Genomic DNA, 22,155 nt, shown 5'->3' on the forward strand with positions numbered 1-22,155 from the left:
CCACACTTTCTATTCCAGACTTCGTCATTTAACTATCTGAAATATAAACCTGGGGTGTTTAAAATATTTTTTTCAGTAATTTAAGAATGGCAAGCCACTGATGTTGCCTCTTATCCTGGCAACACACGAATCTCTAATTCGCATCATGAGAAAAATGTTTGCCTCATCTTTGGAGTAAACTCATTATGGAAAACAAATCTTTAACACACATTTGTAATCGCATGAGATTTGGTGCAGCTGAATTCATTTTAGTATTTTAAAAAAGTAACACTTTTCTAAAGACAATCTTGTGCTTGTCTTTTCTCACTTGCCTCCCTCCTCCCAAATTTGTGATAGTTAAAATTCAGTTTACTTTTCAAGTCCATCTCAAATATCCCTCTCTAGAAAATTATTTCATCTCTCAAGTCAATATACAGTAATTTTATTTTCTTCTGACTCCTCCACAGTAGTTCCTAACTTTTGTTTGACCTTCACTTTTTGCTTCTCTTTCATATTAGGGAATTACCATTAAAAAATTATTATTTTTTAAAAAGGCCTTATGACTCTAAAGAGTCATAAAGGTGGAAAACCACTTTCCTCTCTTTGGTTTTCACTAATACATCAGGAAGAATGCTTTACTGTAAATTGTGGGGGTGGAGAAGGACACAGATTATGATGATGGGTGCCGGTTTCAATCCCAATATAATTTATCTTTTAAACTAATCCGAGAAGGAGGCGAACCTAACTTGCACAATGGAAAATCACTAGAGGGGAAAAAAACCCTCAAGAGGAGTACAGGCAAATCAAGCCCGCCTCCACGCTGTTTAAAGCAGCTGCCTCAGGAATCCTCCCTTCCTTAGAATGTGGGAGAGTTTTGGTGGGGCGGCAGCTGCAAAGCAAGGAATCTTCCCCACTCCTCGTGGCCACGACCCTCGCCCACCCCTCCCAAACGGTGGCAGCTGCCGGGGCATCCCAGTGGAAATCTTTCCAAGTCTTGGCCGAACGCGGCGGGTGGGCAACAGCTGAAAGCAGGCGGCGGGGGGGCTCTGCTGCGCCTAGACTCCAGACAGCAGCTCGCGGCTCCAGCGCTGCCACCGCTCTGGCTCGCAGCGGTCCCCCAGGTGTCCTTCTCCGAGTCCAAGAAGACACCTTGGCAACGTGGGGCGGGTTCCCTCCGCGCCAGCAGACCCTACGGTAACAACAGAAGGAGCGTCAGAATCACCGGATCTGCACTTGCCAAAGCACCTTCCCAGGTCCGGGGTGGGAGGCGGAGGGAAGAGCCAGCTGCTGGAGGGAAAGGTCTTTCCTCGCGGGGCCGGGAACACACCTGGTGCTGCTTGAGCAGCGCGCCAATTGGGGGACCGCCTCACATGCGGCCCTTCCAGCAAGCCGGCGCCTCCGCCCTCCCCGGAGCCCCTCCGCTGCCCGCTCGGGCGTCCCCACCCCGCCGCGCGGTTGCCTCCGCCTTCGCTCGCGCACGCGCACGCCGCGCCCGCAGCCCTCGGCGCTGTCATGGCGGCGAGGAGCAGCTTCGGTGGGCGCAGGGACGGCGGCGCGAGCCGGGCGGGGCGAGCTGTGCCAGTAGCATCCTCACCACCGCCAGCAGCCTCAGCCCCGGCGGCCGCAGCGCCAGAGGCGGCGATTTTTGCAAAGGCTGATCGCAGGGGTGGGGCGGACCAGGCAGCCATGGAGTTCTGGGCAGCCGCGGACTCCCGGGGAGCGGACTAGGGAAACTTGGAGGCTGCGACCAGGTGCACTGACCTCTCTCCCTCCCCCTTCTTCCCTTGCGGTCTCCTCCAGGCCTCCCCTCTCTTCTGGTCACAACACACCTGCCTCCTCTCCCCAGTGAACCTCAGGTGCCTGAGCGGTGCTCCACTCCTCCCCCTAGGCTGAGCGTTGAGAATAATCACCGCCCCCTTCCTCCGCCTTTTCCTGCCCCGGATCTTCGCCGCCACCTCGGTCTCGCGGCTCCTGGCCGGGGGGTGAGGACGAGTCGGGAGAAGCTAGGTGAGGAGTAACTTTCTACCTCTACAGTAGGTTGTGGGCCCCCTCCTTTCCTCAGACCCCCCCTTCCCCAGCGTCAGTTTCTCTTTCCGTGCACCTGTGAGGAGAGGTTGCCCTGCGCCTTGAACCTGCCGGAGTGGGGGAGGAGTGAACCTGTTCAGCAGCGTCCTGCACCCGCCTTCACTCTGAACCCAGCCCCTGGAGCCGGGGAGAGCGGGTGGCTGCTCGTGGGGTCCCTTTAGAAACTTATTTGACGCCTAATAACTATTCTTCCTCCCCCTAAAACACCGTAAAACAAAACCCAGCCTATTTAACGTTTATCTAATCTTCCAATAGGGTTTGGCGTTGTTGTCAGCCTCGGGGAGAGAGATTGGACAAATATTCTCTAAGAGGAGGAGGGCGACGCCAAGGACTTTCCACTTCAGCTGCTTTTGGGGGTTCTCCACAACTTGGGACAGTGACCCTTCTCGTTCTGCGTGGCGTGTGCTTACTGCTAGTGCAGCGATTGCTGTCCCATAGCGACTCGAGTTTCTCGTGAACTAGCAATGGCTAGTGAAGACAATAATGTCCCTTCCCCGCCACCAACAGGTGATGACGGGGGAGGTGGAGGGAAAGGAGAAGAAGCCTCTGCTGAAGAGGGTGCATTGTCCCTGAAACCAGGGCTCCCCATCAGGGGCATCAGAATGAAATTTGCTGTGTTGACGGGACTGGTTGAAGTTGGAGAAGTATCCAATAGGGATATCGTAGAAACTGTCTTTAACCTGGTAAGTAGATACCTATTTTAAAAGCGTATATTCTTTTCAATGGGTTGAGGAACAAGCAGTTAAAGGGCGAGCCATGTGCTTTACTCAGGTTGATGACGGCTTTTTCCGTGGGTAGAAACACAGAATTCTGCTGACCTAAATGAAACAATTTCTTGTATTTTTCAGTTTAAGGGAAATTAAGTAAAACTAAGATGCTCCAGTTTTTGTGAAATTGAACAGATCACTTTTGTACTAAAAAAAAAAAAAATGTTGTGCCCTGACCAGGTTGGCTTAGCGGTTAGAGCATCAGCCCGCGGACCGGAGTGTCCGGGGTTCGGTTTCTGCTAAGGGCACCTACCTCGGTTGCGGTTTGTCCCCACCCCGGTTGGGGTCGTGTGGGTGGCAACCACTCAATGTATCTCTCTCACATTGATGTTTCTCTCCCTCCCCCCCCCCCCTCATCTGAAGATACATGCAAAAATGCCCACGGGTGAGGATTAAAAAACAAAAACAAACAAAAGTTGCTAGTGGAAATTTTTTTTGGGTTCCAGTGGAGGAGTTTTATTCTATAAGTTTTCTTTGGGAAGGCTATATATATGTAAGTTTGCATTTCTCTTCGACATTTTAAATAAGTTCTTGTGACCTTTTTTTAGACTTGGGAAATCATGTAAACGGTAGGGCTACCTAACTAATTTTGAGTCTGCTCAAGTTATAGTTTGCCATAAGTTTCAACGCAAGGTTTTGTTATAGGGCTGGTGAAAGATTAATTTGCTGCAAAGTTAGTATTTATTTTAAATTTTGACTAGTTTTATTTTTAGGCATAACTAACAAATGGCACATTTTGGAATGCACTTTCGGCTGTATTGTGAAAATTGAATGGCAATTTGAGAAGAGGATTTTGGCAGATATAGTATATCTTTTGTAAATTCATGTCTAGCAGTTAAGCATATTTGGTAATTGGAAGTTGCTGATTATACTACTATGAACTCTAAATGTTATTTTAAAAAGATGGACATGCAGTACTTTCCTTTTCCCATTTTCTGTTCTTAGAAATGGCTCTTTTTAGAACTTTTATAAGAGTTTATTTGCGCGAAACCAGGAGTAAGATCACAGATGCTCCAGAAATCGTTATTTCTAATCGGGGCTTTTTAGATTTCTTTATTCCAACCCCTGTTTCCTATCAACTTAAAGAACGAAAAGTAAATTTGGTCTTAAAATACTTCCTGCTCTTCCACATACTCACCTGTGTTAAGACATAACAGATGGCAACAAATATGAATGTGCAGTAGTTATAATAATTTAACACCTTTCCTTGTTGCCTCTATGTTTTCAAGGTTAGGCTCTTTTTATTTCAGGGTAGTTAATTATTTCCTTCACTAGACCTTTACTAATAGTCTGTGCACCTGCACTACAATTTCTAGAATGAGAAACTAGCTAGATGAAATTCACTTTTGGAATATGAAAACTTTGAATAGTAGGGAATATTTCTCTGTTGTATTCAGAGCTTATGTATAAACACCTATAGACACACATTTTTAACTGTATATTAAGGACATTTTCAAATACAGACTAAAATAGAATAATATAAAGAATCCTGTTCTCTATCATCACTTCAACATTTATCAAAGTTTTGTTGGATCTTGTGTGAGGGAGTTGGTTAGAGTATCGTCCCCATATGCCAAGGTTGTGGGTTCGATCTCAGGTCAGGGCACATACAAGAAACAACCAATGAGTGCATAAATGAGTACATCAGCAAATCAATGTTTCTCTCTTTTCCTTCCTCTCAGTCTCTAAAAATCAATAAAAAATAACATTTTAAAATAAAATAAAAGTTTGTGAGTTTTAAGAAGATAAATAGTAGATTGATGCATTACTTCAAAATAGCGAAACTTTTATTTATTTAAAAAAAATTTTATTAATTTTTTTTTGTTACAGATGTTTCTCCTTTTTCCCCCATTGACCCCCCCCCCCATTGTTGTCTATGTCTATGGTTATGCATATAAGTTCTGTGGTTTATCAAAATAGAGACACTTTTAAACTTTTCTTTTCCTTTATCTAAACCTCATGTCATGTACCTTGGATGATAAACACAAATCTGTGGTAGTGGTATAGTCTGTAAATGAGTTGTTTGTGTGTGAAATATATTTCCCTGGCAAAAAGAGGATTCGGGCTGCTCTGTTCTTTGAATCACTTGCATTTTATTATTAAGGAAAATTAAAAAATGTAGTCATAATTTGCTTATATTTAGAGACTTTAAGGTTATTGATTAAGTCCTTCACAGTTATATGTTTTCAGGATAATAGATGTCACCGTAGAAGGAGAGGAAAAATCTGTTTGATTACACCCACTCATCACCATCATTCTCTTCTCATGTAAAGCAGAGAAAGTTGCTGAGAGGATTGGATTAGTTCCTCTGCATTCTCTTATGATATTTTTTATGCTCCTTCATGGATATCTGGGGAGCTGAAATGTTGGGAATCTGGTAATCTAGTCCATCTCAGTGTTAGTCCAGATGCCCCTAAATATTTCCTAATTGATGGTAGTCAGCCTTAGCCTTAATTCTATTCACAGAAGGGAATTGCATTGTTATGATGTGTTTTTATTTTATTTTATTTTTTTTTGAATTTGTATAAGAGTTTATTTGACCCAAAATGAGGATATATGCCTGGGAGCAAGATCTCAAATACTTCCAGTAATAATGTGATTTTTAAAAGGTATTACTATTTACCAGGCAGTGGGCCCGGTGCTTTACTTTATTGTGCTTCACAGGTGGTGTTTTTTTTTTTTTTACGAATTGAAGGCAAGACCCTCCACCAGCAAAAAGATTACAACCTGCCTTACTGTGATACTGGGTTTATTGTGGTGGTCTGAATCCACAGTATCTCCCAGGTATGCCTGTGTCTCATTTTATAGATAAGGAAACTGAGACACTGAAAGGTTAAATAGATTGCCTACAATTTGATGATTCTGAGAATGGCACCCTTTCCAGGAATATGTCTGTTTCTTGAGTTGATGTAGAATTGTTTGCCCTCCTAAGCAGGTGTTTATTGTGTAGCGATAGTTTTCCCCAAAGTAAGGGCACAAATGTCATTGGTCCTGCTAAATACTAATGGTGGAACCTCCATCAGTACACTTAATTTCTTATTTAACATTCAAATAGCTTTGAAAAAGCTGCTTTAAAAAGACCTTAAAGGTAAGAAAACATTTGTTCATTCGGTTTTTTCACTCAGAATGTGGATACAGAAAGTTGATCATTAACTTTTTTTATAGTCTGTACATTGTATTAAAATTTCTAAAAATTGTAAAAATAGGATTCAGACAAAAGAAAACATAACATGACTAAGTAATGAAATATTATAACAGTATCAGCCCTGTGAATCTTCCATCTAACTTAGCTGGAATATTACCAATATCAATTATTTCTGTGTGTTCCTCTTTTATCATGTCTTCACTGGATTTTTCATTAGTGGGTTCACACTACTATTTATAGCTATCATAACATTTTTCAGGCATTTTATTAAAATAGATTATGTTCTTCTGATTCTCTTTTACATATTAACGACTTTAAGCAATGAAGTTGTACTGTTAAAAATTAACCTCTCATCCCCCATTATTGTCCAAATTAGTGGTAGAGCCATATAACTCTAGAGGTCTTTCTCCACAAAGTTTACCTCCCAACTTTGCTAATTTGACTTGAGCTTACTCTGCTGTAAAGTGCTTTGAAATTTACCACCCTTCAAGTAAATTCCTTTTGCAAGTCTGTTTTACAGATAAGTTTTGATTAATGGTACATCTGTGTGTTCAAGTGTTTCAAACTTCTGGTCAACTTTTACATTTTTCTGGTTGCACTTCAAAACCATTTCATTTTTGTCTTCATCTGTATGCTCAAGTTATTTGTCAAACTTTTGTACCCAGGATAATTAATTTATTGGTATGTTTTTAGGAACTTGATGCTGATGTTAAGGCTTCCATCAGGTATTTAAAGGTATTCAGTGTTATTTAATTCAAGAAGAGTGTTTGCCGTGATTTGGTAACAAATACATGTTTTCATGATTTTTTTTTTGTTTAAAGAGTATAAGATTTTAATTAAAATGTTGAAGCTTAAAAGATGGAATATAATTTTTATTATAGTAGTTGCCCCTTATCCACAGTTTCACTTTCTGCAGTTTGTTACCTTCAGTCAGTTGTGGTCCAAAAATAATACATGGAAAATTCCAGAAATAAATAATTCATAAACTTCAACCCCCTACCCCTGTCAGTCACTTAGTAACTGTCTCAGTTATTAGTGCAGTATTGTAGTGCTTGTGTTCAAGTAACCCCTGTTTTACTTAATAATGGCCCAAAGTGCAAAAGTGGTTTTTAAAAAAGTGGTATAGGAAAACCATAGTATATATAGGGTTTGGTACTATACATGGTTTCAGTTATCCACTGGAATATATTCCCTGTGGATAAGGGAGGACTACTGTACTTATTGTATGGCATTTAATGTAGGTCTTGTTAAATATTAATGGTGCAACATCTTAATACAGGAGTTGAGCACATCACATAAAGCCTCCACTAGTATTGACTGTGCAGAGGGTGTACTTGTAGACTTAAAGGGGCAGCTGCTATTCCATTCTAGCTGATTGTTGTTCTACCGTAACATGGGCCCAGTGGTGTAATACCTTTTGATTTTTCAGGAATTAGAAATCTAGATCTTAAATAACATTTAAAAATGTCATTAAAATACAGGGTGGGGCAAAAGCAGGTTTACATTTGTTCGTGTGGAAAATAATACAATAATTAATAAATTATAATAAAAGAATAAACTTTTGTGTACTCACAACTGTAAACCTACTTTTGCCTCACCCTGTATTAAAGAGTACTGTGTGGGACATAAAATCACATGTAGTTACTTTTCAAACTTTTATATGAACTGTAATTAAAAAGATGATCGTTGGCCCTGGCTGGTTTGGCTCATTGGTTAGAGCGTCGGCCCGCGGACCAGAGAGTCCTGGATTTGGTTCCCGCTAAGGGCACGCATCTCAGTTGCACTTTGTTCCCGGCCCTGGTTGGGGTCATGTGGGTGGCAACCACTTGATGTGTCTCTCTCACATCGATGTCTCTCTATCTCTCTTCCTCCCTCTCACCCTCTCTCTCTATCTGCAGATGAATGCAAAAATGTCCTTGGGGGAGGATAAAAAAAAGATGGTTGTTGAACATGTTTTTATTCTTATGTGTGCCACCATGAGTTTGTGTTACCAGTAATCCCTTCTAGAAGTATACTTGTTGATGGGTTTCCCCCAAAATCAATTTGTACTGCATGTTATAAGTAGTACAAAACGTAAACTGGTTTTAAACACAGTAAAAAAGGATGTATAGGCTCTGTAAGTCCAAAGGTAGAGCAAGACTTAAGAATAGCACAATAATATTAAAGACCAGTTTCCTTCCGTTTCTGTTCTGCTTTCTATGATGTCAACTTTAATCTGTTGATGTTCCTCTCATGATTGTAGAATGGTTGCCCGTGGCAGTTAGGAGAGAGAGCCTCTCTGTCCTAACATCCCCAACAAGAGTCCTGATTGGACCCCTGAACAGATGACTGTGGCCATTTGAAATGTGCTGATTGGCTTAAGTAAACCTGGGGGCCAAATGCTATTCCTGAGGATAGGGTCAGTTTTCTCTGAAGTACCTGGGCTGTAAGGGGAGGGGTGGATACACAAATAAAAATCTGGATAAGACATTGAAAGGGTCAGTAGATGCTGGATAGGCAACCGTAATGTTCACCAGTCTCCTTTTGAAATGCATCATAATAAAATAGGTTAAAGGTATTTGTATAAAGAGGAAAAATATTCATTATCTCAACACCTTTTTGTGATCTTGAATAGTTTTTTTTAACTTCTTTGTGTCTTAGTTTCCCCATATGTACAATAAGGGAAGCCACATTGTAGTGATGATTAAAGGAGTAAATACTTGTAAACCACTTAAAATAATGTGTGGCACCTCAAATGCTATTATAACTATTTACTATTATAATATTTATAATTTTATATATTTACTTATTTTGTTAATCCTCACCCAAGAATATTTCCCCACTAATTTTTAGATAGAGTGGAAGGGAGGTTGGGAAGGGGGGGCGGAGGGAGAGAGATATTGATGTGAGAGAGACACATTGATTGGTTGCCTCCTGCAGGACCCCAGTGGGGCTAGGGATCTGACTTGCAACCCAGGTATGTACCTTTGACTGGGAATCAAACCCGTGACCCTCCGGTCCAAGGGTTGATGTTCTAACGGCTGAGCCACACCAGCCAGGGCAATATGTATAATTTCAGATAGTTGCAGTCATCATATTCCAGCATAATTTTTTTGTATCTATAGAGCTATTATTAGCCTTATTGGCTCTGCAATATACTATGCAGTTCTTGGAACTTACTTAACTGCCATTGTGATTTTTTTTTTTTTTTACAAGTGACTTATTTTTATTTTTTGTTCTTTATTGATTTTAGAGAAAGGGGAAGGAAGAGGGAGAGAGATAGAAATATTGATGGCTGCTTCCTGCATGCCCCCCACTGGGGATTTGGCCTATAACCTGGGTATGTGCCCTGTTCAGGAATTGAACTGGCGACCTCTTGGTGCGTGAGTCGACGCTCAACTACTGAGCCACACCAACCAGGTCAAGTGACTTATTTTTAAACATCTTTAATGAAGTTTAATTTACATAGCATAACTTGTTTTAAGTATACAATTCAGTGATTTTTTAGTAAGTTTACAGTTGTATAGGCATTACCACAATCTAATTTTAGAACATTTACATCCTGTGTTGAAGATGTTTTATAGTTTTAGCTCTTACATTTAGGCCTATGATCTATTTTGAGTTAATTTTTGTATGCTGTAAGAGAGTGCTCAGATAAGGGTCTAAATTCATCATTTTGTTTGCAGATATTCAGTTGTCTCACTACTATTTGTCGTAAAGGGTATTGTTTCCCATTGGACTGCCTTGGCACCTTTGTCCAAAATCAATTGACCATAAGTATAAGGATTTATCTAGACTGTCAGTTCTTTTTCATTGATCTATAAGACTATTTTTACACCATTACCAAACTGTCTTAATTACTGTAGCTTTGTAATAAATTTTGAAATAGGGATGTATATTCTTTATGTTTTTTTCAAAATTGTTTTTCTGGGTCCTTTGACTTTCTATGTGAATTGTAGGATCAACTTGTCAATTTCTGTTAAAAAAAAAGGCAGACTGCCCTGGCCAGTTTGGCTCAGCGGTTAGAGCAGCGGCCTGTGGTCTGCAGAGACACAGGTTCGGTTCCCGCTAAGGGCATGTGCCTCCATTGCGGTTTGTCCCCGGCCCTGGTTGGGTCGTGTGGGTGGCAGCCACTTGATGTGTCCCTTTCATGTTGATGTTTCTCTCTCTCTCTCTCTCCCACTCTGTCTGAACAAAATATTGAAAAATGTCCTCGGGTGAGGATAAAAAAAAAGGCAGACTGATGAGGTGTTGATTCTATAGATTCTGTAGATCACTTTGGGGGAATATTGAGTTTTACAGTCCATGAATATGGAATATCTTTCCGTTTATTTAGTTCTTCCTTAATTTTTTTCATTGCTGTTTTGTAGTTTTAAATGTAGAAGGAGATGAATTGTTTTTGAGTAATTTTTTTTTTCCTGTTAAAATGCTTCTGTTGGCATTTTGTGCATTGAAATTTCCACAAGAGGAATAAATATTTCAAAATATATGAACATTTATATAGATTGTGAGTCAATATTGTTAGATTATTCATTAATGTTCATAATTAAAAGAAATTTGGATGGATTGGTGAATTTAAAAAACTAATTTATAGTTTCTTAGAAGTAACACAGTTGATCAGTTAGACTACTGTGGGTATATAGTCTTGTTTTCATTTTGGTTCATTATAAATTGAGAAATCATTTTGGAGTTGGAAAATCCTTATTTATTTTTTGTCTGTGAATTAATACAAAAGGAAACTAAGTAAACTTTTTGTTTCTCATATTGACCTAGTTGAATTAATCTAGTATATTTTTATATTATGAAGTATCTCTTTTTAGCACATGTATTTTAAAAAATATTTTTTAATAGTTTTTGTATACCTGAAAGAGAAATGTCCAGGATACATTTTTGTTTTATAGTACTTAGTTAATAAATTGTTTTAATACATTGTTTTAATTATTTTTTTACCTCTAGAACTTTTCAGTGTTTGGTACTTCAAAAGTGTTTGTTAAATTATATGGAAATATCTTAATCTTTTTATTATAATCATTAGTAAACCCACTTTTGTTCTTTTCTGCAAAAGATATGTTGTTAGTGCATTTTTAAAAATTATTTTCTGACTGTTTCTTATGAACATATTTGCCAGGCAGTTTGCATTTTTCATTGTACAATTTTGAGTTACCTCAATATCTGTTTTACTTCTAAGAAGAACAGTTTCATTAGTTTATTTTCAAAATAATCTTTTTTTTTTAATCCTCACCTGAGGACATTTTTCCATTTTTTGTTCAGATAGAGTAGGAGGGAGAGAGAGGAAGAGAGAGAGAGAGAAAAGAAACATTGATGTGAGAGAGACACATAGATTGGTTGTCTTCTGCACAACCTTGACTGGGGCTGGGAATCAAACCTGCAACCCAGGTCATGAATAAAACTCGAGACCCTTTTGTCTGAGTGCTGACACTCAAACCACTGAGCCAAACTGGCCAGGGCTTGTGTGTCTTTTTTGATTCCTCAAAGATTTGAGTTTGTCCAAGATTAATATATAGGATTGAAGTGTGCTTTGTGAAGTAGAGAATTTCTTGTCACTGGAGGTTTTAGAAGATTGCATATTAGGGGTTTTATAGACTGGGTTCTTACCTTAGGTAGGAAATAGGACACCAAATGACTTTTTTATACCCCCAAATGACTTTCAAGGTTATATAACTATCTGGTGTTCATACTTTAAGTTTTTTTGTATCTGTTGCACCTGGGTCTTTGCATTTACTTTTCAGAGTTCTAGAGTTCTAGTAATCAAATTTTTTTTTTATCCTTTTTCCATTTTTTGTTCATGTAGAGTGGGAGGGAGAGAGAGGAACAGAGAGAGAGAGAGAAACATCGATGTGAAAGAAACACATCGAGTGGCTGCCACCAGCACGACTGACCAGAGCCTGGGACAAACTGCAACCGAGGTACATGCCCTTAGCGGAAACCGAACCCGGGTCTCTCAGGACCGCAGGCTGACGCTCTAACCGCTGAGCCAAACTGGCCAGGGCTAGTAATCAGATTTAGTAGTTTATGTTCCATAAAAATTGCAATTTTAGAGAGAAGTGTGGGACTGGATTTTCTTTATACATTCTTACAGAAAGATGAAAAACCGATGAAGTGTTGATTAGTTATATTAGTTAGAGATAACTCCATTGCTTGGGAATTGAAAGAGTTTCTCCTTCCTTAATCTTTGCTCAATGAATAATAACTTCATTGGAGTGGTGTTTTTATTTGTAAACTATAGTACAGTCAGTCATGCGCTACATAGTGATATTTTGGTTGACAGTAGATCACCTATAAGATGATGGTCCCATAAGATTATAATGGAGCTGAAACATTTCTATCCCCCTTAGTGGCCTCATAGCTTTCTTTTTGTTTTATTTTATTATTATTTTTTATTTAAAAAAAAATTGTTTTTCTTTATTGATTTTTAGAGAGAGAGGAAGGGGAGCGGGAAAGAGAGAGAGAGAGAGAGAGAAACATTAATGAGTGAGAACATCGATTGGCTGCCTCCTGCATAGCCCCCACTGGGGATTTGGTCCACAACCTGGACATGTGTCCTGACTGGGAGTTGAACCTGTGACCTCTTGGTGCATGGGTCAACGCTCAACCACTGAGCTACACCAGTGGGGCAAAGCTATGGAGTTTTAAATAATTAGGCCTCTGATGAGTGTTTGGATTTTGTTGTTTCTAGTGAAAACACTTTTTCATAAGATAATATAAATAAATATATCATCTGAAATCCTATGTGTAGTAACTAGTTGAATTCAGTCTTGATGATCTTTGGGCTTCAGTATTTTGAGAAAAAATCATCATATTTTAGTTTATAAAATGCATGTATATATAAAAAAACATTATAGCACAAAGCATTTTAAAAAAGTGTTGATTTAGCCCTGGCCGGTTTGGCTCAGCAGTTAGAGCGTCAGCCTGCAATCCAGAGAGACCCGGGTTCGGTTCCTGCTAAGGGCGCGTACCTCGGTTGCAGTTTGTCCCTGGCCCTGGTTGGGTCATGCGGGTGGCAACCACTCGATGTGTCCCTTTCATGTCAATGTCCCCCCCCCCCCAACTCTATCTGAACAGAAAATGGAAAAATGTCCTCGTGTCAGGATAAAAAAATAAATAAATAAAAATAAAGTGTTGATTTAATGTCAATATATGAAACAAACAAAAAAATCGATCCTGATAATAATATAGTCATCACTTTCAAACGGGATGTCCACATGTCTTTTCTAGAAACAAAGAGGCACACTGAATTAAAGAAGCTCTTTGGTATCTAAAATGGAGAAAAATATTAATTATTAAGTAAAATTATATAAATGTGTTATGAAATAATTCACATTATCACCAACTCATTTTCATAGGTCAAATTGCTTTGAAATTAATAGACATCAAAGAGTCACAAAATTCAAAGCACTTCAGAATAATTTTCCTTACTTTAGGTGTCAGTAGATGGGTGAGGCACCACCTTTTGCCAGAAGTGTGAGTGGGTTATTTTGTTAGTTTATTAACACATTTGGTTCATTTATGGTTCTTAGTCTATTTTCAGGCTTTTTTTTTTTTTTTTGCAGGGATCAGTTTTTATATTCACTGATAGTGAGATGATCTGTAGCTCCTGAGTGGAAAAATATATTGGTAATTTGTATGCTTTTGAGTTGAAGTTCATTATTTTAAGTTATAATATATACTAGCAATAGCTAAGATTTATTATGTGCCAGGTTCTGTTTGATGTGTCCATTAACCCAATTTAATTCTCATGGTTCTCACAATTACTAGGTAGGTATAAGTGCTTCTGCCAAAATGCTTTCTGTTTTGCAAAAAATAGTAGGGCTAAAAATAACAGGACTTACTGGGAAAAAATAGGACTTGGGTGAGCCATTCAAAACCTATGGAACTTTGTAACCAGGATATTAACAATATCAGTAATAACCTTAAGGAAAATATTAGCAAGGGTAGTGCCCTAACCCTAACCCTAATCCTAACCCTGGAGGAGCTTATGCTTCCTTCTTTGAGATGTAGGCCAACGTTTTTAGCAGTACTAAAAAGCTGATCCAGTGTGTGGCTTTCTTCATTTCTTCATTGTTTTAATGTGGAGGGAAATGTCTTTGCAGTTTCTTCATCTGTAGTTGCAGGTTGTCAGATATTTATCATGGTGGAAAAAGCATAGTACTTGCAGTCATTAAATTAGGTGCTATTAATGTTAAACAAAAGCATTTCTGTAAGTATTCATGTTACTTATTTTTTCATCCTCACTGGAGGATATTTTTCCATTTATCTTCAGATAGTGTGGGGGTGGGGGTAGAGAGAGAGGGAGAGAGAGAAACATCGATGTGAGAGGGACACATCGACCGGTTGCCTCCTGCATGACCCCGACCAGGGCTGGGGACGAACTGCAAACGAAGTATGTGCCCCCGACTAGAATCGAACCCATGACTTATTGGTCCATGGGCCAGTGCTTTAACTGCAGAGCCAGACCAGCCAGGGCCAGGTTACTTTATCTTAAGATCTGTAAATATTGCTAAGGATTTCTCTTTAATTCTGTTGGAAGAAATTGTATATGAATCAACATCACTTTCACACTATTCCTGCATTATTCTCTTCTTTAACAATGCTATAGGAGTTAATTCAAGGCCACAATATGTTATACCAGAACAGAATGAACTATTATAATATGCACTTCATAAATGATGAAACCAAGACACAAAGAGAATAAGTAATTTTCTTAAGTCACGGAACAAGTAAAATTGCTGAGATTCAAACTCGGGGAATATGCAGCCTAAACTCTTAACCACTAAGCCTTATATGTTTTATAATTGCAAAGAACCTTAAATGTGAAATATAGCTGACCTTGAACAGCATGGGGTTAGGGGTGCCAAATTCCTGCACAGTTGAAAATACAGGTGTAACTTTAACTTTTGACTCCTTGCAAACTTAATACCCTGCTCTTGACCGGAAGCTTTACTGATAATATAAACAGTCAATTAACACATATTTTGTATGTTATATATATTATATACTGTATTCTTACAATAAAGTGAGGTAGAGAAAAGGAAATGTTAAAACCATAAGGAAGAGAAAATATATTTGCATTATTTATTGAAAAAAGAATCAGCATATAGGTGGACTTGCCCTGGTGGGCATGGCTTGTTTGGTTGGCGTGTAGTCCCCTGCACTGAAAAGTCACTGGTTCGATTCCCAGTCAGGGCACATGCAGGTTGTAGGTTTGACCCCTGGTTGGGTGTGTGTGAGAGGCAAACCATCGATCCATGTTGCACTCTCACATCTATGTTTCTCTTTCTCTCTCTCTCTCTCCCTCCTTCTCTCACTAATATCAAGACAATTATGTCCTCGGATGAGGATTAAAAAAACCCAAGCAAAAAAGCCCCTCAAAAACATATAAGTGAATTCTCATAATTCAAATGGGTTGTTGAAGGGTCAACTATACTGGCTGAAGGCATCTTGCAGTCATGTAATTGAATAGTGACTGTGGGAAGGTATCTGCATTGTTTTCAGTTTGCCTAACATAGTCAAGATTTGCCTTATGGAAAACAGATTTTCTTCCCCACTTTACATAACCTAAAATGTGTATTAGGAAAAGGGAGGCTTTCATGAATGTGATATTCAACTTGAATGGGATTAATGACATAGTTAATCATTATACAAGGTGCTGGAGTTTACGTCTTTACTCTCATGGTTAAGATTTAGTTGGTCCAGCTTCCAAGACTGAAATGACCTTGTATAGTGATCCTATAAGAAAGTGGAATTTAATCATCTTTTTTGTGACTTTTATATAATGACCACATTGAGTTACATTAATGATGCTTTTATTAATCATTGGTTGAAGAGATTATCAGATGTTGTCTTTAGTGTTTGTCAAGATGTATTAATGGGCCTCTAATATGCAAATGTCCTTTCTCTGAAGTTAATTTGCTTCTATGATAGGTTTACCATATAGTAGTTTTTCATATGTAGTTTTTAATTGATTATGTCTTTTTCTGAAGATCAGTGGCTCATAATAGAATTAGTGTTTTTCTGTTTCTAACTTTATGTAGACAGATCGAGGAACTAGGATTTTGTCAATTAAGATGTGAGGAAGGAGAGGAGCAGTTGTTGAGGTCATGCACTTTAAAGTGGAATTTCACATTTATAGAAACACTGGAGGGTTGGAGCATTGTATTTGTACTGTAAATTGAAATATAGGGATGGTCAAAAGTAGGTTTACTGTTTTTCATATGGAAAAAAATGCGGTAATTAATAAATAATATTACAAGAGTAAACTGGCCCTGACTGGTTTGGCTCAGCAGTTAGAGTTTCGGCCTGCGGACCAGAGAGTCCCGGGTTTGGCTCCCACTGAGGGCACATACCTCGGTTGCAGTTTGTCCCCAGCCCTGGTTGGGGTAGTGTGGGTGGCGACCACTCAATGTGTGTGTGTGTGTCTCTCTCTCTCTCTCTCTCCCTCTCTTCTCCCCTCTCTCACTCCTGCTGTGTCTGAAGATAAATGCAAAAAAATGTCCTCAGATGAGGATAAAAAAAAAGAGTAAACTGTTTCAGGTACTCACAACTGTAAACCTTTTGCCCATCTCATATAATGAGTATCTACTAAAGTCTGCTGGGTTATAAATATAAAGTACCACTGTAAATGTTATGACACATTTTTTTTTATCCTCACCCGAGGACTTTTTTTCCCATTTTTTTGTTCAGACAAAGTGAGAGGGAGAGAGAAAAAGAGAGAAAGAAACATCAACGTGAAAGGGACACATCAAGTGGCTGCCTCCCACATGACCCCAACCAGGGCCGGGGACGCATCGTAACTGAGGTACATGCCCTTGGCCAGAATTGTACCCGTGACTTTTTGGTCCACGGGTCGATGCTCTAACTGCTGAACCAAACCGGCTAGGACTGTTATGACACTTTTTCATCCTTTTCTTAATTTATTTAAACTTGTGGTTAGATAACTAAATTAAGGTTTAGGGTAATTTTGGTGTGTGTGTGTGTGTGTGTGTGTGTGTGTAATTAGCTGGTTAGCAGCATGACAGAAATGGAATTTCTTTAGGATTTGGTTGGTTGATACTAGAGTAAAATATGCAAATCATTACAGATACAAAATAATTATAGGTTTTTAAAAAAATATTTTATTGATTTTTTTAGACAGAGAAGAAGGGAGAGAGAGATAGAAACATCTATATGAGAGAAAAACATCGATTGGCTGCCTCCAGCATGCTCCACACTGGGGACTGAGCCTGAAACCTGGGCTTGTGCCCTGACCAGGAATCAAACTGGGACCTCTCAGTCTATGGATCGACTCTCAATTTACTGAGCCTCACTGGCCGGGCAGAGTATAGGTTTTTAAATACAGTATAAGCCCTGGCCTGGTAGCTCAGTTGGTACATCAAGAATATAGTTTCAGCCCTGGCCGGTTTGGCTCAGCGGTTAGAGCGTCGGCCTGCGGTCCGGAGAGACCCGGGTTCGGTTCCCGCTAAGGGCATGTACTTTGGTTGCAGTTTGTCCCCGGCCCTGGTTGGTCGTGCGGGTGGCAGCCACTCGATGTGTCCCTTCATGTCGATGTTTCTGTCTCTCTCTCCCTTCCTCTCTCTCCCTCCCACTCTGTCTGTACAAAAAATGGAAAAATATCCTCGGGTGAGGATAAAAAAAAAAAAAAGAATATAGTTTCAATCCCCAGCCAGGGCACATACAAGAAGCAACCAATGAATACATAAAAAGGGGAACAATAAATCAGTGTTTATCTCTCTAAAAATCAATAAATAAAAAAAGATAGTTATATTTTTGTAATTTTTTTTCTTGAATACTTGTCATTGGGTAATTTTACAAGAATCTTTTAACTTGTAGAGTTTTCTAGAAAATATTTGTGTAATTTTGTCTGTTGTGTATTTTGTCTGTATGGTATTTTTTTTTTTTTTTCCTTTAACCATTCTATTGCTTTCCTTCTTATTTTCCTCCCCTCTTTGATTGTGGTGAATCTCACTTAATCTCATTTATGGTTTTGGGAAAATTAACCCTTCAGAGTCTTTGTTTTTAAAAAAGTAAACTAGGGCTGATTCTGTCTCTCTCATAGGGGTTGTTATGTTTTAAGACGCTTAATAGGCACTTCCTGCTAGTTACCTTGTTTTTTTCTCCCCACAATTTATTTTTTAAAATTTTTAATTAAATAACATTTTTTTTTTCCTTTAGTGATTTTAGAGAGAGAGGAAGTGAAAGGGAGAGAAAGATAGAAACATCAATGAGAGAGAACATACAGTGACCGCCTCCCGCATGCTGCATGCCCCCCACATAGTGTCGGGCCCACAATCTGGGCACGTGTCCTGGCAGGGAATTGAACTGGCGACCTTTTGATGCATGGGTTAGTGCTCAACCACTGAGCCACACTGGCCGGACTTAATTTTAAATTTTTTAAAAATTATTTTTATTTATTTGTTTTTGTTACAGATGTTTCTCCTTTTTCCCCCATTGACACCCTCCTCCCCATCCCTCCTCGCCACATTCCCAGCTTTGTTGTCTTTGTCTATTGGTTATGCATACATGCATGTAAGTTCTGTGGTTCATCTCTTCCCCCCAACACCCCATCTTCTGAGATTTGTCAGTCTGTACCCTACCTCTGTATTTCTGGGTCAAATTTATTCATCAGTTTGTTTAGTTCATTATATTCCACAAATAAGTGAGATCATGTGATATTTGTCTTTCTCTGCTTGGCTTGTTTCACTTAGCATAATGCTCTCCAGGTCCCTTCATGTCATCTCAAAGGATAAGAGATCTTTCTTTCTTACAGCTGCATAGTAGTCCATTGTGTGCATGTACCACAGCTTTTTTATCCACTCATCTACTGATGAACACTTGGGTTGTTTCTAGATCTTAGCTATAGTAAATATTGCTGCTATGAACATAGGGGTCCATATATTCTTTCTGATTGGTGTTTCAGGCTTCTTAGGATATATTCCTAGAAGTTCCCCACAATTTATAAAAATCTGACAGAAACTCAATTTTTGGAGTTTAAAATTTGACCTATTGTCAGTCAATAAAAATAAATCAATAAAAAGAAAAAATGTTTATCAAGTTTAAAGATTCTTGAAAAATTTCAAACATGCAAAAGCATGAGAGAATTCTTAAACACCCATCAACCACCTTTGGTCGTTATCAACATTCTTTCATCAAAAAAATTTTGTTTTCTGTATTGATTTTAGAGAGAGAAAGGGAGAGGGAGGGAGGGAGGGAGAGAGAGAGAAATGTCAATGAGAAAGAATATTTTTTTTTTTTTTTTTTTATCATCCGAGGACATTTTTCCTTTTTTTGTTCAGATAGAGTAGAAGGGAGAAAGAGAGAGAGAAACATCGACGTGAAAGGGACACATCGAGTGGCTGCCACCTGCACGACCCAACCAGGGCCGGGGACAAACTGCAACCGAGGTACATGCCCTTAGTGGGAACCGAACCCGGGTCTCTCTGGACCGCAGGCCGACGCTCTAACCGCTGAGCCAAACCGGCCAGGGCAATGAGAAAGAATATTGATTGCCCACCTCCTGCATGCCCTCCACTCTCCACTGGGGATTTGGTCCACAACCTGGACATGTGCCCTGACTGGGAATTGAATCAGCGGTCTCTTTGTGCACGGGTCGAGCTCAATCACTGAGCCACACTAGCCAGGCTTCTTTCATTCTTTATATGCCATTTTAAGTAATGACTTATGATTTCCATATGTTGGTTTTCTTTTGCTATTTAGGATTTGTTCCTTGGAATTGTAATACTTTAAGATTACTTAACTTTAGGCAGCAGTTTTCTAGGAATTGAAAGTCAGCTGTCAAAATTTATGTGGAATTGAGATAGTATCTGTGGTGTATGTTGAATGTGGTAGTACTATGCTCAGTAACAGGATCCAGTGTGTGTTGAATAGTGGCATTTTGTTTGTTTTTTGTCTCCTCAAATGATTTTGAATTTAAATTGTTCTTTTTTTTATCTTCACCCGAGGACATTTTTCCATTGTTTGTTCAGATAGAGTGGGACGGGGAGAGAGAGAGAGAGAAACATCGATGTGAATCGAGTGGTTGCCACCCGCATAACCCAACCAGGGCCGGGGACAAACTGCAACCGAGGTACATGCCCTTAGCGGGAACCGAACCCGGGTCTCTCCGGACCGCAGGTGGACGCTCTAACCGCTGAGCCAAACCGGCCAGGGCACTAAATTGTTCTTATAGATAGGTTTTGACTGGCCAGGGCTAAATTGTTTTTATAGATAGGTTTTGACTATATATTTTTCTTTAGTATTAGAGATAGAAGTCTAATCTAAATTGAGATAACCTACTGATTTCAGTTTGATACTATAGGGTCAGTTTTTAATAAGTTGAGGAAACATGTTGAACTAGCTTTCATACTAATGATGGAGGATTTATATGCATACTTCTGTAAGTAACTTATCTTTAATAACCTTAAACATGAATACAGTTTCTCTAATACCTGTATTGGTGTATTTTTGTTTTAATTCTTGTCATTATTGGAGTGGGAGTAAAATATCCTTATTTGCAAATCATAGTCTGAGGAGACCCTAACCACTGGGACTGTTGCGTTATTTATTTCGATCTGGAAATGCCAGTTCATTGGTATGGATGATGAAAATCCTTCCTGTATAAATCTGAAGACATGAAAACTTGCTGTGAAACAAAATTTTAAGAGTATTTTTTGCCTAAGGCAAGTCAGATTTTGACTCTAATGAGAATGTTTTCAGCTAGCTTCTCTTTTCTCTGGCCCCAGGGGGTTAGATTGTCAGTTGATTGGTACATCCCATTATTTTTTCTATCTAGAGGAAGGTGGGAATTTCCTTAAAGATACCCTTTCTCTCCCTCTACCTATGGCAGATAGAACTGTTATCTACCCCCCTTCCCTACTCTTGGACTGCCTCTTTTTCCCCCTTGAAATCTATATTCTGTTCTTTTCAAATTGGAAGCCACCTTGGCATGCTAGCGTAGGTAGAAAGCGGATAAAATCTTTTTTTCAGTGACTACAAGGTGAGTAGATTTCTATTTTGGTTTTTAAATACGTTTGGTGTCCTCAGTGGAATAAAAAAAAAATAGCATGATGACACTGGTGACTTTTCATTGATTGGTTTGGAAACTATTGCTGTACTAGTCCACTTCTACCCCTTTATTTTAATCATCTTACTGCTTTACCAGGTCTGTTCACATTCTATTTCAGATCATATTTTAGCCTCCTCTGCTGGTTTAAGAAGGAGGCTGAAGGTTGACCAAGTCTATAATGATCTCAGGTCTATATACATTTTAGGGTTGGTCTCAGTCATAAATAATGTCATAGATAGGAAATAAAAGAATAAATTACTGTATTACATTTGTAATTCTGTATAGTATATAGCATGCAAGTTACTTAGAAAATACTGCTTTGGAAAGAATTTTTCTCTATTTAGATTAATTTGTATCTAATAATTTAATCTTGAAAGGTTGATTTTTATGTTAAAAGAGTTTCAATGAAAATTTGAGACCTACTTGTTTCTAATCCAGGAATTGTACTTTTGAGAAAACTTATCTTTGCCTAAGAGTCAAATATTGCAAAGCCTGTTAACACTCTTATGTTATTCTTGGTCCTTTTGGGGCAATGATAGTAAAATGTAATCGACCATAAGATGGTAAAATTGATTAGATTTGTGTAGAGGTGTGAGTATATAAAACACATGGTAGTCTTTAGAGTTTGAGTCTAAATCTAAATGGAGATATTATTTTCTAAGTATGTATGTAATTCAATGTTTTTAACAGTAACCTCATATGTGATTTTGACATTTCTTTTAGAGCTGCATATTGTTTTCTAGTTAGTAAAACAAAAACAAAAACATTACTTAAAAAAAATTCTCACCCAAGGACATGCTTGGGGGGGGGCATTAATGTGAGAGGTGCCCCAAATGGGGATCGAACCAGAAACCCAGGTATGTGCCCTGACCGGGAATTGCACCTTGTGTAAAACAAAAATTGTGTATTCAGTATACTGGGAAAAATTTGATGTTGGTTTAGGAGTTAGATTAGTAAAAGGTTATTTGAACTTTTAGCTGTCATTCTTGAGTATCTCATTTTCTTACCCAGCAGGAGAATATAAACATAAATTTATTAAAGCCATGTGGAATTCTATATTTTAGCATGTATTCATTAAAATTTTGTCTTGGCTAAAATGCTAAATGAAAACACTTTAAAAT

General features: G+C 38.8%; 1 protein-coding gene across 3 annotated transcripts in view; it reads left to right on the forward strand.

Annotated features, from left to right (window-relative positions):
* The first annotated feature begins 1,800 nt into the window (after nt 1-1,800).
* Nucleotides 1,801-22,155, forward strand: part of LRBA (LPS responsive beige-like anchor protein) — a 622,710-nt gene continuing 602,355 nt past the window's right edge. For 2 of the 3 annotated variants that reach the window (XM_036239773.1, XM_036239776.1), the window contains exons 1-2: nt 1,801-1,986; nt 2,320-2,747. In XM_036239773.1, coding sequence (XP_036095666.1) covers nt 2,529-2,747 — 219 coding nt within the window. In that variant the 5' untranslated portion in view covers nt 1,801-1,986; nt 2,320-2,528. The remainder of the gene's footprint in view (nt 1,987-2,319; nt 2,748-22,155) is intronic. The other variant, XM_036239775.1, reaches the window with a different exon arrangement.

This window comes from Molossus molossus, unplaced genomic scaffold (genome assembly GCF_014108415.1).
Source record: "Molossus molossus isolate mMolMol1 unplaced genomic scaffold, mMolMol1.p scaffold_m16_p_4, whole genome shotgun sequence".
Classification (NCBI taxonomy): Eukaryota; Metazoa; Chordata; class Mammalia; order Chiroptera; family Molossidae; genus Molossus; species Molossus molossus.